General features: G+C 49.4%; 3 protein-coding genes and 1 non-coding gene across 7 annotated transcripts; 2 read left to right on the top strand and 2 right to left on the bottom strand.

Moving 5' to 3' along the window:
• The first annotated feature begins 114 nt into the window (after window positions 1–114).
• TRNAS-GCU (transfer RNA serine (anticodon GCU)) lies at window positions 115–196 on the top strand. Its single transcript has one exon. It is a non-coding gene; the product is annotated as a tRNA-Ser (tRNA).
• Window positions 197–2,314: 2,118 nt separating this feature from the next.
• Window positions 2,315–6,110, bottom strand: RPUSD2 (RNA pseudouridine synthase domain containing 2). Its single transcript, XM_062494711.1, has 3 exons — window positions 5,631–6,110; window positions 4,915–5,211; window positions 2,315–4,023 (listed from the first exon to the last, which is right to left on the bottom strand). The coding sequence occupies exons 1-3, from the start codon at window positions 6,108–6,110 to the stop codon at window positions 3,232–3,234; spliced, it is 1,569 nt and encodes a 522-aa protein (XP_062350695.1). The 3' UTR covers window positions 2,315–3,231.
• Window positions 6,111–6,247: 137 nt separating this feature from the next.
• Window positions 6,248–10,105, bottom strand: LOC134044875 (protein-L-isoaspartate(D-aspartate) O-methyltransferase-like). Of its 2 annotated transcripts, XM_062494361.1 has the most exons (8): window positions 9,850–10,105; window positions 9,010–9,114; window positions 8,645–8,676; window positions 8,099–8,203; window positions 7,751–7,871; window positions 7,545–7,630; window positions 7,261–7,430; window positions 6,248–6,982 (listed from the first exon to the last, which is right to left on the bottom strand). In XM_062494361.1, exons 1-8 carry the CDS (start codon window positions 9,962–9,964, stop codon window positions 6,970–6,972), a joined length of 747 nt encoding a protein of 248 aa, XP_062350345.1. In that variant the 5' UTR covers window positions 9,965–10,105; the 3' UTR covers window positions 6,248–6,969. The 2 variants fall into 2 exon arrangements, with proteins under 2 accessions (XP_062350345.1, XP_062350346.1); XM_062494362.1 differs by lacking the exon at window positions 8,099–8,203.
• A 186-nt stretch (window positions 10,106–10,291) lies between these two features.
• Window positions 10,292–15,152, top strand: CCDC32 (coiled-coil domain containing 32). 3 transcript variants are annotated; one of them, XM_062494488.1, is made up of 4 exons: window positions 10,292–10,337; window positions 10,533–10,770; window positions 11,477–11,633; window positions 13,246–15,152. In XM_062494488.1, the coding sequence occupies exons 2-4, from the start codon at window positions 10,542–10,544 to the stop codon at window positions 13,403–13,405; spliced, it is 546 nt and encodes a 181-aa protein (XP_062350472.1). In that variant the 5' UTR covers window positions 10,292–10,337; window positions 10,533–10,541; the 3' UTR covers window positions 13,406–15,152. The 3 variants fall into 3 exon arrangements, with proteins under 3 accessions (XP_062350472.1, XP_062350474.1, XP_062350473.1); XM_062494489.1 differs by lacking the exon at window positions 10,292–10,337 and adding an exon at window positions 10,417–10,434 and having other exon boundaries at window positions 13,267–15,152; XM_062494490.1 differs by lacking the exon at window positions 13,246–15,152 and having other exon boundaries at window positions 10,321–10,341; window positions 11,477–11,637.
• Window positions 15,153–16,263: the final 1,111 nt, after the last annotated feature.

Below are 16,263 nucleotides of genomic sequence, written 5' to 3'. Positions count from 1 at the left end.
CCCGTGCAGGACTGCCGTAAGCGGCGCCGCCGCACAGGGGAACGGCAGGTGGGGGGAGATGGTGGAGGCGGTGGATATACTTCCTTATAGATCCGGTGAAGCAGTAGTCGCTGTGACGAGGTGGCCGAGTGGTTAAGGCGATGGACTGCTAATCCATTGTGCTCTGCACGCGTGGGTTCGAATCCCATCCTCGTCGAACGGGAAATTTTTTTTTTTCCTCCCCACACATCCAAGGGGACATCACCCTTCTGCCTCTCCCTTCAGTCCATATGGGGAGAAAGAAAAGCGGAGGTGGCACCCGGAACACGGCATCCTGCGGATTTAGGGTCACAAGACAGGATAGAATGTCCCAAAGATTCTAGGGGTCACAGCCAGGACAGAGTGCCATGAGGCATCCAGGGGTCACCCAGGATAGTGTCCCAAGGAATTTAGGGGTCACAGACAGGACAGAGTGTCCCGAGGGATTGAAGGGTCTCATCCAGTATCCAGCTTCCTGTGGTGCCTTCTCCATGGGTTAGCCTGACTTACCTCCTTTCCTCAGAACACAGCTCTGCTGCAGAGTTTCCAGCTGTGACACTGGGAACAAATCCCTTTAATCTCAGCCTCCTCTGGGATCCCAAAAAAGCATCCTATTTGAGCTGTCTGGGTCCTTCATGAAAGCTTTGAGTAAGAATTAGAGAGATGGAAGAAGAGGAAAGGCTGAGACAGCTGGGATTGTTCAGCCTGGACAAGAGAAGGCTCCAGGGAACCCTTACAGCCCCCTCCAGTGCCTAAAAACCCTCCAAGAGATGGAGTTTGGACAAGGTGGAATGGCTCTGAACTGGAAAAGGGGAAATTTAGATGAGATATTGGGAAGAAATCCTTCCATGGGAGGGTGAGAAGATCCTGCCACAAGTTGTCCAGAGAAGCTGTGGCTGCTCCATCCCTGCAAGTGTCCAAGGCCAGGTTGGACAAAGGCTGGAGCAATCTGGGATAGGGGAAGGTGACCCTGGCCATGGCAGGGGGGTGGGACTGGATGGGTTTTAAGGTCCCAGCCACACACCGGAAATTACATCAAGTTCTCTTCAGATAAGTAATTACTGAATTTGGCTTTGCCTTCCATCAAGTTACAGCAATTTAAAGAAGCATAAACCAGTGTATTGACAAGATACAGGAAAACTTTTCCTCTCTGCCTAAGCCATCCATGGTCCACTTAAAAAAAAAAAAATCTGGAATCAGAGGCCTGGAAGTAGAGGGTGCAGCCTCACAAAAGGTTCCCAACCACAATGTATGGGTTAAAACACAACTGGACAAGAATCACTGTGTGGAAGGTGAGTGTTTAGGGGCCAATTCCAGTCAGTCCTGCACAGGGAAGTTTGCCAGGAGGGTTTATTTGTATGGAAAAGTGCTTTAGCACAGTGAGATCGATATTCTCTTGCTAAAGACAGAATTATAAGATTGTCTAGGATGGAAAAGACCTTCAAGATCAAGTCCAAACCTAACCCAGCACTGTTAAGGCATGTCCAAGTAGAGGGATACTAAAGAAAGGAATTCTTCCAGAACCTACACTTTGTATGGAAAACTTCATGCCCACAGCCAGGATCCAGGATTTACCTCAGACCCAATCTCAGATGGGAACTTAGCACAGGGCATCTCCAACAGCAATATTTTCCCAGCTAACAAAACATCAAACACTGCTTTGACTTTAAATAAAATACAATTAAATAAAATGCAATTTGAGGTAGGATCCTTGTGAAATACATCCTCAATTTTCATTCTTCAAAGAATCTTGGAAACAGAAGCCCATGGGTTTATTGACCAGGAAATTAGAAGTTGCCAACTGCAGCCATTATTCCAGAAAAAAAAGAGGGAAAAGCAGTGCTGAGCTCCAGTTTCTCATCAGGCCCTCTGGCCCCAATCTCAGTCAGGAAAACCCCTGCCAGAGCCTTTTTTTGGTAACAGAAATTTCTTACCAAAAACCTCCCAGCATAACTTGGGACACATCAAAGTCCAATTTAACTGTCATCCCCTAATCCCCCCTCTTTTCCCCTGCACCCAAATCCAGTAACAGCTCCAGCCACCCTTTTTCATACACTGAAGGTGCCCAAGTTCCATTTATTTCCATGAAAAGTCTATTCCAATGCATCAAAAATTTGGATAATGTTGATTTTCAGCATCATCTCTAAATATCTGGAATTAAATTAGAATCATGAAACCATTGACAGGATGTGGAAGAGCAATGCTCAAACCTGAGTGAATTTTTACGGAAATATTCAACGTTATCTGGATTATCCAGCAGAAAAATATATCACTTGGCTCTTTTGGCCTACTGGAAGCAAGCAATGGTTTTTTGTGATTTGGCAGCCATGTCCTGACTCTAGTGACATCATCAAGTGATTTTAGGATGAAGGCACTAATTCCTGTGGGCTAGCCAACCTGACATCTCCAGAATTAATATAAAAACCTTCCCAGAATCCAAGAAACAACTGTGTAAACATTGATGAAAATAAGAACTACGGTGATATTTATCATTCATATAAAATTATTTTTAAAAAGTCTTATGCTTCATAACACTGCTTTTTTCTTGAAAGCCGACTGTCATCCTGAAGTATTCAAAAATCTCTTCAAGACAAAATCTGGGGAACAGTACCTCCAAAATCAAGCCAAATGCCTGCACCCAGAACTACTAAATTAAGTAATTATTTGAATGTATATTGGTAATTTCAAAGGCAAGTGGATTTTGCTGACAAACAGCAGGCACAAAACAGATCACAGTGTTCTGGTTTTACCTCACAGTGTTCTCAGGAGTAATCTTGTAATTTTGAAATCAATCTGACAATAAAATATAGTAAAACCATTTTTTTTATGACATGACATCCAGCAGCTCTTACTGTAAGACACAAGAACACGGCAGGCTGAAAGAAAAATCAGTTTTCAACTTTTAGTGCATGCACTCCCTTATCCATATGGATAATTGACCCAGAATCCGTTGAGGTGAAGGCAAAGCTGCCTGTGCCAAGCAGACTTTGGTCCTTGCTGCCCTCAAGTGCCAGTCCACTGAGGGGCAACATAAAACTCTTGTTTTAGCCTTGTTTCCCTGCTCATTTTTATCTGTGGGAACCAGGATAGTTCTCCAGCCCCACCTCAGCTCAAGGCACACTTGGTACACCTCAACCACAATGAAAAGTCAATCTTTGGTCTTTGCACGCCGCTGTCCCGGCCAGCAGTGCCCGCAGGTGCCAGGTGTCCTGGTCATTCCTCCCAGTCCTCCATGGCCCACTCGGGCATGCTGGAGCAGTACTCAAAGTCCGTGCCCTTGTAGCGCAGGGCGTGCAGGAACATCACCAGCTCCTTGGGAGACGGGTCCCGCCTGCTTGTCCTGCACTCCACACACAAAGGGTCCTTCTCTTCCCAACCCTTCTCCCCCGCTTGCCCATCCTGATTCCCACACAAACTGAGCTCTTTGTCCTTATCAAGCATTTCCAGGTTGATATCAGAGTTCAGTGGACAAGCTGCTACGTCGTCCCTCTCTGGATCCTTCTTGTCCTCGGCAGGGCAGGAACTCCCATTTATAGGATCAGCCTCCACAGACTTTGTGCAGTCACCTGAATTCCCACAGTCTTTACTTTCACTGCTGCAGTTCAAGTCCTCTTCCCCAATACCCAAGACCTCCAGGCTCTGTTTGGAACGATGCTCCTCTACCAATGCCTTCAGGAGCTCCTCATCCGTCTTCCCGATCTTGCCACCCTTTCCCCTGTCGGGGCCCCACGCCTCCATGTTGTAGATGGGATCGTTGACAATGGGGTGGCCCAGGAACTGCAGGTGGACGCGGATCTGGTGCGTGCGGCCCGTGCGTGGCAGACACCTCACCACACTGCTGCTGCCGTTGTAGCTGAGCCTCTGGAAAAGGGTTTGGCAGGGCTTCCCCTTGGGATCCACACGGCACACGCCCACCTTGTAGGAAACCACCAGGATGGGCTCTTCACAGACCACCTCGTGCTCCGGGAACTCCCCCACCACCCGGCAGATGTACTCCTTCTCCAGCTGCCAGGAGACATGAGAGGAAGTCTCAGGAAACAGAGTGGAAAACACACCCAAGCTCCAGCCTTGCTCCTCCTCCTTCTCCCCTCAATAAAACACAATTTATTACAACATGAAAGGGAAAAAAATTAAACCAGCTACTTAAAGCCGAATTTCCCCCAGCTACTTGGGGAATCAAGAACAGAAAAGCCTGGCTTAGACGCCTTGTATTAAATTCAGGAGCTGTCTCTCCACAGCCTCTGGCTCACAGCCCTGAAGCCAAATCCTGGAAAAAGTTTTGTTCGGATCACGAGACTCTGGAAAAATGGGAATTTTAAAATTACAAAAGTAGTGAATAGTTAACATGTGTCCACCCAGAAAGAAATCTCATCTCTAACTGGTTTGCACGATCCCAGTAAGTTTGGACAGTCCCATGGGACAACCCCTTAGGGAAGAAGATCACCTTCAACCCACTATTACTGAAATAATTTAAATTTTTAGGAGATTACTTTCAACCTAAAATTACCAAAATCAATTAAAGTTTTAGGAGACCCTTTTCAGTTTAATATTACCAAACTCAATTAAATTTGTAGGAGACCCCTGTTAGTCCAGTATTACCAAATTTAATTAAATTACCACATTGAACTAAATTTTTAGGAGATCCCTCTCAACCTGATATCAGCAAATGAAATTAAATTTTTAGGGTTTTCAATCTAATATTATCAATCTAGTATTACCAAATTAAATTCATTTTTTAGGAGCTCCCTTCCAATGAGAAGCACCAACAGATCAGAACAGCAACACAACCATAAGTTGTCTGGGGAATTTGAGCTCATCTAAAGCCCAAATCTGGCTGACTTTGGAGCACACCTGCTCCAGGAGAGTGCAGCAGCAGCAGCAGCTCCAAGCCCTCACCTGCCTTTGCCGGACCTGCTCGTCGATGCGTTTGGACACGGCCGCGGTTTTGGCGAACATGAGCACGCCCGAGGTCATGCGGTCCAGGCGGTGCAGGGTGTGCAGCTCCCGCAGGCCGTGCTCCTTGCCCAGGATGAAGATGACCGTGTTGTGCCGGAACCTGCCACACGGGTGGACGGGCAGGGATGAAGGCTTGTCCACCACCACCACCTCCTCATCCTCTGCCAGGATGCGGATGGGCTGGGCCGTGACTGGCGGCTCGTGCCGATGCACAGTATTCCTGAGGAAGTCGTTGTTCTGGAAGGGATATGGACAATTAGCCTGAATCCAGCTCGTGCAACCACCCACCCGGCCACAAACAACAGGGACTTGACATTGTGGGAGAAGAATGAAAGCCTCTTTCTCCTGGCACCCCGGATTTAATAAGTGCGTGTGTCACCACGCAAATCCAATAACCTGCCCATTCCCGTTCCCAAGGGCCAAGGAAGCTGTGGGACACGCGTGGGGCTGTAGGAGACACATATCCCCAAAACCAGTGGTGCAGGGACTCCCCAGGAGCTCCCGAATTAAAAGGAACCCACCAGGATTATCGAGTCCCAACTCCCGGCCCTGCGTTATCTAACCACGCAGCTCACGGGGTGATGCTCACGGCTTGGGGCAGGCCGGGCTCTGCCCACGATGCCCACGGGAGCGCGCCCACCCCGGGGCCCGCCCACCTTGAGCACGATGTCCAGGTCCCGCACGGGCTCCTCGTTGAGGCGCAGGCGGCCGGCGCGGGCGGCGGCGCGGTAATAGTCGAGGGGCTGCGCTCGGAACTCGGTGCCGAAGACGTGCAGGAGGCTGCGGCCCACCCAGCGCCCCTTGCAGTACGTGCGGAAGTCGAAGTAGTAGGGGCGCACCTTGCGCAGGCCGCCCTCGAAGTAGTACGAGGTCTCGGCGAAGTGCTCGGCGCCGAAGCTCACGCCGGTGTTCAGCTTCCGCGGCGGCGGCACGTACCGCTCGCCGCCCGCCAGGCGCCGCTTCTTAGGAGCCGGCGCCGCCTCCTCCTCCTTGCCGGCGGGGCCTGGCTCCTCCTCCCGGGCTCGGTTGGGGCCGGGTCCCGGCTCGGCCATATCCCCGCGGGGCGGCGGCCGGATCCCGCTGCCCGCCGCGCGCACCCACGCCGGCCACACCGCGCGCCGCACGCCGTGACGCATCGCGCTGCGCCGGGCGGCGCAGCCAATCAGCGCGGGCCGGCGCCGCCAGGCCACGCCCCCCGGGGCCCCCGTCCCGTTCCCCGCCCCCCCAGCCCCCCCCACGGCTCCGGGTCGTGAGGGCGCGGGAGGAGGCGGTGGAGAAGTGAGAGCGTGTTTATTTATTTAACCTCCGAGCAGTTTCTCCCTTCAGAACTGGTCCACACCTCACCGAGCCTCCTCAGTCACCCCCTTGCGGGAGCGACACGTCGGGAAAGCCGAAACGTGAGCATTTTTTCATAACCCAAATATCAGAAAAGCCAATGCGCGTTTTTTGTAATCCCAAAGAGGGAGAAGTCCAGAAAGGAGCATTTTTCAAGATCCCAAACAGAAAAAGAGCATTTTTCATGACCTCAAAATCCAGTGTTGGTGCCCATCATTGAATTAGTGCAGGCAGGAAGAGAACATGCTCCCATATTTAAAAAATTGACAAATCAAGGTACATTGCTGCTCCGAGACACTAAGTGCGACTTATTTTCGCCAAGCATTAGGCAGAGTAGTCGATATTAAAGTGGTTTTAGTGAAGCTTTAGGTATTCCTGTCTGCTTTTGGAATTCTCTATGAATTGATGTTATCTCGAGTTTATCAGAGAGGACAGCTGCAGTTGTCTGGATCCACTCCCTGGAAGCTGCCAGGACCTCCAAGAACCTCCCAATGTCCTGTCCCTGTTCTCCACCCCTCCAGAACGAGCTCCTCTGAAGCAGAACTTCCCTTTATCCATTGATTAAATTTCCATTGAAAAGCAAAACCATACTGACCATCTACAGGCCTAAGTCCCTCTCATGAGGTTTCTGACGTGCTTTTAGAGATATCCATCCATGTGTCAGAGGTCATCCCTGAGGCAAAGGAAAACCAGCAGTTACTACTCCCTCAGCTCTATACCAGCACCACGTGGAATTTAAAAACACACACAGGCTCCAGAGAAAGAGGCAATAAAACTCTGCAAGCTCTATCAAACAGAAGATACCCCCTACTTTGCCAAGTTGTTGTCTCCTTTTTTTTTCTTTCCCCACAAATAGCATCTGCCAAGGATCCAGGACTCGGTCAGCAAAGCCAAGGAGAGCAAGCTCAGAGGGAGAGGAAGGAGTGTTCCTCAGGGAAGAGCAGATTTTACCGAGGCCACTGCTTCTCCTTGTCTGTGAGAGGGACGTAGATGACGCCCATGAGCTGGGTCTCCACGATGTGCCCATCGCTGGTTTTGTCGTACTGCATCAGCACCTGGTTCACTCCCTCGGGCCCCACGGGCACGATCAGCCGCCCGCCCGGCTTCAGCTCCTTCAGTAGCTGCAGCACGGAGAAATCCCTCTCAGCAGAGGCAAAAACAGCCCCACAGACAATGGGAAACAGCTTCCAACAGTTCCCTCATTTTCTCTAGGGACACCCAGCACGGCCACTCACCTCCTTGGGGACGGTGGCTGCGGCTGCTCCCACGTGGATGGCGTCGTAAGGCGCCTCCTCGGGGTATCCCTGCCTGCCGTCTCCAACTACAGAGAGAAAACACACAGGGAAGACTGGTTGCCATAACAACTCAAAGCATCAACAGACTGGAAAGGACTTAGAGGAGCAGAGGCAAGGAAAAAATGCCTGGATTGCAGGGAGCTCACCCACGAGCTTCACACGGCCGGAGCTGAGCAGCGTGGGATCATCCTCTTGGACGTTCCGGATGGATTCGTGCACCAGCTCCTTGATGTGCTCCACACCCACAGCTTTTCCCGTCGGGCCAATCTGGAAAGAACATCAGTCTAACACCTGATGCCTCCCATACAGAAGAGACAGGGCAGGTTTCAGTGGGAATTGGGGAATTTCCAGGAAGAAACTGCAGAGAAGAGGTTCTGAAAAGGAGGTGCAAGCACTATGCCCCTTCCTTGGTTTTAAGGCTGAGCAATCCCTGTTTTTACAGCTAATTAAGGGATGTGCTTGGCAGACTGGGAATAAGAGTGCCATGAGCTCACCATCCTGGCGAAGCACGCGGTGAGGTATCCGCTCCCAGATCCCACATCCAGCGCCTTTGCACCTTCCACCAGCTGATCCTTGAGCAGCTCCAGTGCATGGGCGTGCTACAGGGACACCCAGGACAAAGGAAGTGGCAAGCATCCTGGGGTTAGAATCCTCTTCCAATGATTTTCCTTGTTTTCTAATTTAAATCACAGCACACCTGGCCTCGTGCCTGACACTTCCAGAGCAAAACTCAAGTGTCAGACCTGGAAGATCTTTTGTAGCACATCATTTAGGCAGGGGCTTAGGAATTAGATGTGAAACAGAGGGAAAAAAGGTCTCATGCAAAAAAAGGGACAGCATGGAATTCCCATCGAAGCACACTTTTAAAGCAAGTCAAAGAATATAGGGGAAACTCCTACTAAAAAGGAAAATCCCTAAAGAAACAAGCAGGATAATTATGTCCATGGGATGTTTCAGTTTTCTACTTGAAGGAAAAATAAATATAAAAAGAGAAAGAAACAATTCCCTCAATTTCTGTTGGAAGTGAGTTTTCACCTTACCATGTGTGGGGCGCTGATCGTAGCCTTGTAGCCTAAAAGGAAACGGGTGACACAAGTTATTTGATAAGCAGTAAAATTCCCAATGGGAACAGTCCTTAATTCTACTCTACCATCCCATAAAAATAGGAATTGTCTCCTTTCACAGAATGACAGGATGATTTGGGTTGGAAGGGACCTTAAAACTCATCCATTCCTAGTCCCTGCCATGGACAGGGACACATTGCCTTAGACCAGGCTGCTCCAAGGCCCATCCAACCTGGGCTTGGACACTTCCAGGGATAGGGATTCCACAACAACACCATGGAGCACATGCCAAGGCACCTTGTGCCCTCGTGACAGCAGATGTTTTGACAGAGTTGACTCACCAATGGATTGAGGAGAATCCATGTATGGGAAATACTTGATGTAGTGACCTCTGTCTGTAGCCAGCAGCACATCGAAGACTCGCTGAGACTTAATGATTCCTTTTTCTGGGAAGGAACGAAAAGGGAGACAGGCAGGACTGAAAACCTCAGCATTCCAGCAAGAGATTTGAAAGGGGAAGCACACTTCAGGGAGTTCATGGATCTGGGGGAATTAATGAGGGATCTAAGAGAGACAGCAAACCAAATGCTGATGGAAGGATATCCTTTCCCATTCCCACTAGGGGCCCAGCTACCAGCCCATCTCCAGAGGGTGGCCACCCAAATCCACAACACCTCAGGCACTGACAAGTGTTACGGGACTGAAATGGAATCACATTTCACGGCAGGAAAAGGAGACTCCGCTTCAGGTTTCGGCAGTGAACTCAAGGGCCATGACTGCAGAGAGATCCAACATCCCTTCACACCTTTCTGCGGGAATTCTGGGGAAGTTTACAGCTGTTTTTATGTGTGTTCCAGCCCGCTGTCCGGAGCGGAGCGGAGCGAGAGCACCGGGCACCACTCCAGCCCACGGGCAGAGCTGGAGGCGCAGCATGGATGTCCGGGACACCGAGCTGCAACACTTTAAAGGGCGCCACACACTTCCGAAGGAAGGTGTGGAGAGGCTTTCCTGCCCCTTCTGGCATAACACCTTCTTTCCAACTATAAATAGAACGAGTTCAGACTAGGGCAAATGCCGAAATTCAGGAACATTAACCCCAACCCTTCCGAGTGAGCCGTGTCACACGGTGTGCCGCTAAATATCCGTACACTGACATTCCAGCGGATGCTGCCGGGACTCACTGTAGAGGTTGTTGACCAGCTCCGCGTGCGTTTTCCCGCTGGATGTCCAGGCCATGGTCCTGGCGAAGAGCAGCCCCATGAGTGCCAGCAAGGCGCCGGACGGCAGCTGGCTCATCCCACGGACACGGCAGCGGCCTTCGGAGAGATGGGTGGTTCAGAGCGACGCCAGAGCTCCCCGTGTCCCGCTGAAACACATCCCGCTCTCCCTAAGCCATGGCAAATGTGACAGAGGCTCAAGGATGTCACACCCCACTCACCCGCGCCGCCCGGAACAACTTCCGCCCTCTGCCAACATGGCGGCGCGGCGGCGTCAGTGTCCCCCATCCTGCGGACCAATGGGCGCTCTCGCTCCTCCGGTGGTGCACGGTGATTGGTCGGATCCTGTGTAGGTGGCGGCGGTGATTGGTCGGACCCGGCGCCGGTGATTGGCCGGGCTCGGGGCCGGAGAGGCGCGGGCGGAGCTGCCGCGGTGCCCGGAGCGTGGGGCGGTGGGTGCGGGATCGGGGCGGCCCCTCCGCCTTACGGGCAGCCCTGGGGACATCGCTCCCTGCAGGGCATCCTGGTGGGATGAGAATTCCCTGGGACGTCCGCTGGCATGACTTTGGCAGAGGGAGGGAGGGAGGTGGCGGAGGCCTGGGCGGGTGGATCGGCTCGGTGTTCACCGTTTATTCCCCCCGTGCCAGGATCCCACGATGAGGATGATCGAGAGCGTGGACTCCGTGGTGACTAGGTCAAGCGAGGACCTCTGGGCTGACATCTGCGCTTGTCTGCCACATCCCGAGCACAAGGACTCCGGCGATGCTTTCACAGACTCCTTCATGGATTCCTACGCCCAGGGCAGTGGATCGGGTGGCTCTTCCCGACCTCCCTTGAAGCCCTGGGCACCCCTGAACGACTCAGAGGTGTATTTAGCATCCCTGGGTGAGTGTCTCCCGCTGCCGAGGTGCCTGCTGACAGCTCTGATTATGTGGTGCCAGCGCTGTGGTCAAAAAGTCTCCCGGATATTTAACATAGAATCCGACTCGTTTTCCTCAAGTGCAGCACTGGAAAGGTGAAGCTTAGTCAGAGCATCTTCATGTCTGCCACACAAAGGAACTTTTTATAAAGTAAAGGCTGAAAAAATTGGTTCTTACCCTCCACAATAAGTAGGAGGCTGCACACAGCAACAGAACAGGTGGCAGAAGTGGCTTTTTAAGCTTTTATTTCTGTCAGAACTTTCATCATGCATTCATTGCTGTTTCACAGCACACCAAGTAGTGCAATGAGAGTAATTTATATTCCAATTTGCATGGAAATTGGGGGAACTCGGTGCCTGCAAGATCTGTGCTCTCCTGTGTGATTTCATGGAAACTGAGCAGTAAGTGTGAAAGTTATTAAAACCCCAAATGGGCTCAGTTGGCTGATTGCACAAACCTTATTTCCTTCAGCAGCATCACCTGAAAAACATCTTCTTGTGTGTGTATCAGAAAGAGAGCCATGCAGCCTTGAAATACAAGGGGGAGATTATTTTAAAAATAGAAATTAGTCTTGAAAAGTTAACTTACTTTTGGATATAGAAGTCCAGATCCTTCTCTCCTTTCAGAGGAAAAAACAACAACGAAAATAACAATATCCCCTGTTCTCACAGAGAGAAGACTGATGAGGATCAAGGGCCTGTCCCAGGAGGTGACCTCCAAGGACATGCTGCGCACGCTGTCCCAGGCCAAGAAGGAATGCTGGGACAGGTTCCTGCAGGAGAAGTTTGAGGCAGAATGTTACGTTGAGGGCCACGATGCTGATGAGAGGTAACGACACTCAGTGGGGAGGGGTCACCATGTGCCTCTTAAAAAACTAGAAGAAGGTTTTGTCAGGACATTACACAGAAATTCCATCTCCCTGCAGCTCGGAGAGGCTGTCACGGGATTCCTGCAGCATTCTGGGAGTGCCTGTTGGGGTTGTGCTAGAGGGAACACAGAGAATGTAGGATTTGAGCTTCCAGTGCTCCTTTCTGGTCTTTGCACCCCTCAGACTGCATGGAAGCAGCTGGGACCTACTCAGTGATTTCCCTCCTCACACGTGGGGTGGGGAAGGAATGGAGCAGAGGAGGGAATGTCCAGTGGGTCTCAGATGAGCGTTTGGGGTTGGTGCCAGTCCTGGGATGAGATTTCCCTTCCCTGCCTCTCTTACAGTGCTTCTGCTCTCTTCCCCCATTGCCCTCTCACAGATGATGTCAGAAGTAAGGTGGGAGCCTTTTTCCTAAGCAATCTCCCATTCCCAATCACATGGAACCCTCTCCAAATTCCTCATTTCTCATCTGACATTTTCCTTGATTGCTTCTGGATGATGAGAAGATTATTTCTCTCCCTTGAAGAAAATCTACTTAAGCCAGAACTATGAAAAGTAATCCCTGTTTATAAGGAGGCTTCAGATGGTTTCTTTGGTCCCCATAAATTGCATTAACTTAAATGCAATTTATATTTAAAACCAAGCTTTTATGTGCGCTTTCTACTGTTTTTAAAGGGTGAGGATGTTATCCGTGAAAGAATTTCAGTCCCTAGAACTTGACTATGAAGTTAGAGGTCACTCCTGAATGGTGCTGAAGTTTTGAGTCTCACCCACTGATGTAATTAAACAAGCCTTAACTTCTAAGTGCACTGAATTATGGTGGTAGACTATTGTGGTTATATAGTTTTTTTAACTTTTCAATGCTATTAAGGCTCACACATTTTGAGATATTCTTCCTGCTTTGGTTTTGTTCCCTTCCCTTTCTCCCCATATTTCCTGATCTTCATTACAAAGAGGCAGTTGGTGATTTGGTTTGTTTGAACGAGAGGTTTTTTACTTCCAGCCCAGAAAGCTGGAAGCTCCTAGAATCAGACTGGTTTGGAAGGGACATTTAGACCCATTCAGTTCCACCCCCCTGCCCTGGGCAGGGACACCTTCCACTATCCCAGGTTGCTCCAAACCCCATCCAGCCTGGCTTTGAACATTTCCAGGGATTGGGCAGCCACAGCTTCTCTGGACAACCTGTGCCAGGCCCTCAACACCCTCACAGGGAAGAAATTCTTCCCAATATGCCATATAACCCTGTCCTCTGTTTGACTGAGTTGGAGTCTTTGGCTACAGAGACAGAGGAGAACTTCAGGTGTGTAAAGGCTGAAAGGGGTCCTGTTCAGGTCCTTTACACTGAAAGAAATCAGAGCACAAAATGTGTTCTAACCACAGGTTAAAAGGCCCACTTGCAGGGAATGGCTCTGTAGAATGACACATTCTGCTTGTCCCTCTGGCACAAGGATCCACACCTCATCAGTGGGAGCGGGAATACCTGCAGAGGGGCAGGAAATGCCTGTGGAGGCTTTTCCTGTCCCTTCTCTTGTGCGTTCCCGTGCAGCTCCGTCATTCCCTGGTGTCACAAAGGTGTCCCTTTGCTGTCCCCAGCACTCTGGAGCACCTGAAGCGTTGGCTGCAGCCTGACAAAGTGGCCATCAGCGCCGAGGAGGTGCAGTGCCTCATCCCACCAGAACCGCAGCCGGAGAAGCCGGAGGTTGAGGAGGAGCCTCCAGCTGCAGAGCAGTGAGAGCCCCCAGCCATCCCCGGGGCTGCCTCTTCACCCAGCCCGCAGGAAGATGTATAGGAATAGCAGGAAGGGGGGCACAGAGCAAATTATCAGTGATTGGAAAAGTAATTTTTAAAAGGAAGAAACCCCAACACACCAAATTCCAGCTCTGGAGCTCCGCAGACAGCAACTGGCACTGGTAGGGACGAGTGGGGACGGCTGAACCTAAACCTCACATTGGTCTTCTCCAGCCTACAGCCACTTCATCATTCCAGCCTGGATGTGGATTGTTTGGAATCCATCAGGAGACACATTAAACAATAACAACAAAAAAGAAGTAGTTGAGAAACACCAGAAGAACATAGTGGTCTAGAACAGAGCAGAGAAACCACTTAATCACTTTCTTCTTGTCTTTTATCTTTTGATTATTCAGCTGGGCATTTTTTTCCCTTCCTGCCAAATCCACTTTGGTGTTTTCTCCAGATCTTCATTGTTTCAGTCTTACTCGGCCCCAAGCTGCTGGGAAGAAGACGGATATTTCTCACCTCTGTGAATTTGGGACCCTGAAGGAAGCTCTCACTGCAGTCAATAAATTGATGGTGTCATTGACATTGTAGCTGTTTCACATTCCTCTCTGTAATGTATCCCTTAATATCCCACTTTATTGCCCAAACTCTCTCTTATAGACTGTAGGGGGAGTATATTTCCTCTTGTTGGTCGCTTCGTAGCTGTTCTTTATTCCTTCAGCCTCTCCAGAAAAAGATCAGATGAGATTCTGTATTGGGAAACCAAGAGGGGTAGCCAGGGAGGCTACAAACAATTTGTTTTCATCTCAGAATTGCATAGAATTCTCTGACTTGAAATATACTTAGTATTTAATTATTTTTTTTCACCCTGCTCAACTCTTCAAAGGGTTATTCCCTTTTACTAAACCAAGAATCTGATTTTGTGCTGATTTTTCGCTGATCTGTGTGTTCTGCCTCGGCACCAACACTGGAGGTCGGTAGAGGGAAGCAGCAGAGTCTGTCAGAGCTCTTTAGGGGAAATTGTGGTTCTAGGACTTAATCCACACCAGATTCATACCGTGTTCATTTATGTATCTGTTTGAAAATACTTTTTTAGGAGTAAATTCTTGCTGGAGCCTCCCAGTTTCCTGTCTCTGTACCCTAACAGAGGCACCACCATCAGCTTTCCTGGTGTAAACTCCCACCCCAGGCTCACCTTCCAAAAAAAGTCACTCTCAGAATTCTCCATTAACAATCCCTTGTTTTTTTAAACCTTGAGAATTAGAATCACCTGATGCACAATTGCAGGCCTCGTGTCTTGCTGGTTTGGTCATTGAATGTCCCTTTTAATTTATCCTTTAACTGTCCTTTATTATATTAAGTCTGTGTCCTTGTGCAGATCTCTCTCACCTGATGTAACAAAGCTGTGGCAAATGTGCAGAGCTCTGAGCTGTTCCCAGGAATGGTTTGTGCAGAGAGAGAAAGCAGCAATTTCTCTGTCCCCAGCCTATTTCCCAGTCAATAAAATTCTTCTTATGGGTAGCAAGCACTGTGAGGATGCTTTATATTATCTTATCTGTTCTTAAACATGTTTGAAGAAGAAATGTACCCAAAAGAACTGTGCTAATTCCACATCCACATCAAGCATTTCCTTTGCAGAAGGGACCTGAGGGAACAGCTCTTACCATTTCACTTGTAAAAATAATAACCATTCCAAGATTCTCTGACCTGCTCTGTGTGGGGCAAAAGAAAATCCAGCTGATCATTGCAAAGATTGACCAATAATTTCCTTAAATTAATCCTTGATGTAGAGTTAACATTTCCCTCTCTGATATATAATAAATATAGTTACATAAATATAATTATATATAATTATATATAATTAAATTATACCCGAGAGTATAGACTTGGGGTGGGTCTGTACTTAAATCACTATTAAAAAAACCCTTTAAAACTTCTTTACAAAGTCACTGTAACTGAATAGGAGTGTGATGTGTCCAAGCAGTGCTGTTGGACTTGGTGATGCCATACATGATTTGAGTAGCAAGGGCTTTACCTCCCAATACTGGGGTTTATTTTGGGGAAAACAGGCTGCTGAGCTCCTCTCCACCAAACAAACTCCTGTTGGTAAAAGCAACAGCCTCACTCAGGTGGTTTTGGCTTCTACAGCAGCACCCCTCTTCCTATATGTGGAAATAACTCCTACAGAGGGAGAACTGAGGCTGGAAAAACCCTCTGGGATCATCAAATCCAAGCCCAGCACAGCTGAGCCCACCCGTGTCCCCAGATGCCACAACCACACAGCTTTTAAATCCCTCCAGGGCTGGGGATTCTACCCTTGCCCTGGGCAGCCTGTTTTTAACATTCTAACCCAAATTTTTGCACAGGCACAAAACAACCAGCAGATACAGGGAATTACTTTTGGGCAGGATAAATGAGTAAATCACAAAGAAAACAGCATCCCCTCTGTACTTCTTAAAGACAATATTTTACCTGTTTCTCTGCATGAAACAGCATTTCTGAGCCCCTCGAAGCCAGTGGAGACCCCATCTGGTGGCACAGCCCTGGCCTGGCAGGGGTTTGCTTTCAAAATGGGGCAAAATAAAATTGTAATTCTAACAGAATTCACCTGTTGCCTTGTCAGAGCAAGGGGAGGGCAGGGCTGACAGACCACTTTGGGCTGCAAGGAAAGGCTCTCACCCATCCAAACGGGGGAAAAAAAAATGTGGCTCTCCACAAGCTTGGACCAAAGGAATGGATACCACAGAAGCATGAGCTGGCAGCACCCTGTGGTGATGCTGAGAATCACAGAATTCCAGGATAGTTTGGGTTGGAAGGGACCTCAAAGCTCATCCAGTTCCACCCTGTGCCATG

Source organism: Cinclus cinclus, chromosome 6 (genome assembly GCF_963662255.1).
Source record: "Cinclus cinclus chromosome 6, bCinCin1.1, whole genome shotgun sequence".
In the NCBI taxonomy this organism is placed as follows: domain Eukaryota; kingdom Metazoa; phylum Chordata; class Aves; order Passeriformes; family Cinclidae; genus Cinclus; species Cinclus cinclus.
Note: the sequence above shows the minus strand (reverse complement) of the source record. Positions and strands in the feature narration are given on the sequence as shown.

Excerpts from the sequence above, each read along its gene's own strand:
- CCDC32 (XM_062494489.1), top strand. Across the intron at positions 10,771-11,476 it reads GGTGTATTTAGCATCCCTGG|AGAGAAGACTGATGAGGATC; the intron begins GTGAGTGTCTCC and ends CTGTTCTCACAG. Across the intron at positions 11,634-13,266 it reads GGCCACGATGCTGATGAGAG|CACTCTGGAGCACCTGAAGC; the intron begins GTAACGACACTC and ends TGCTGTCCCCAG.
- LOC134044875 (XM_062494361.1), bottom strand. The coding sequence starts at position 9,964 with ATGAGCCAGCTGCCGTCCGGCGCCTTGCTGGCACTCATGGGGCTGCTC. Across the intron at positions 8,677-9,009 it reads GGATTCTCCTCAATCCATTG|GCTACAAGGCTACGATCAGC; the intron begins GTGAGTCAACTC and ends GTTTCCTTTTAG. Across the intron at positions 7,872-8,098 it reads CCGCGTGCTTCGCCAGGATG|ATTGGCCCGACGGGAAAAGC; the intron begins GTGAGCTCATGG and ends TGTTCTTTCCAG.
- RPUSD2 (XM_062494711.1), bottom strand. The coding sequence starts at position 6,110 with ATGCGTCACGGCGTGCGGCGCGCGGTGTGGCCGGCGTGGGTGCGCGCG. Across the intron at positions 5,212-5,630 it reads ACCTGGACATCGTGCTCAAG|AACAACGACTTCCTCAGGAA; the intron begins GTGGGCGGGCCC and ends TATCCCTTCCAG. Across the intron at positions 4,024-4,914 it reads AGCAGGTCCGGCAAAGGCAG|CTGGAGAAGGAGTACATCTG; the intron begins GTGAGGGCTTGG and ends GTCTCCTGGCAG.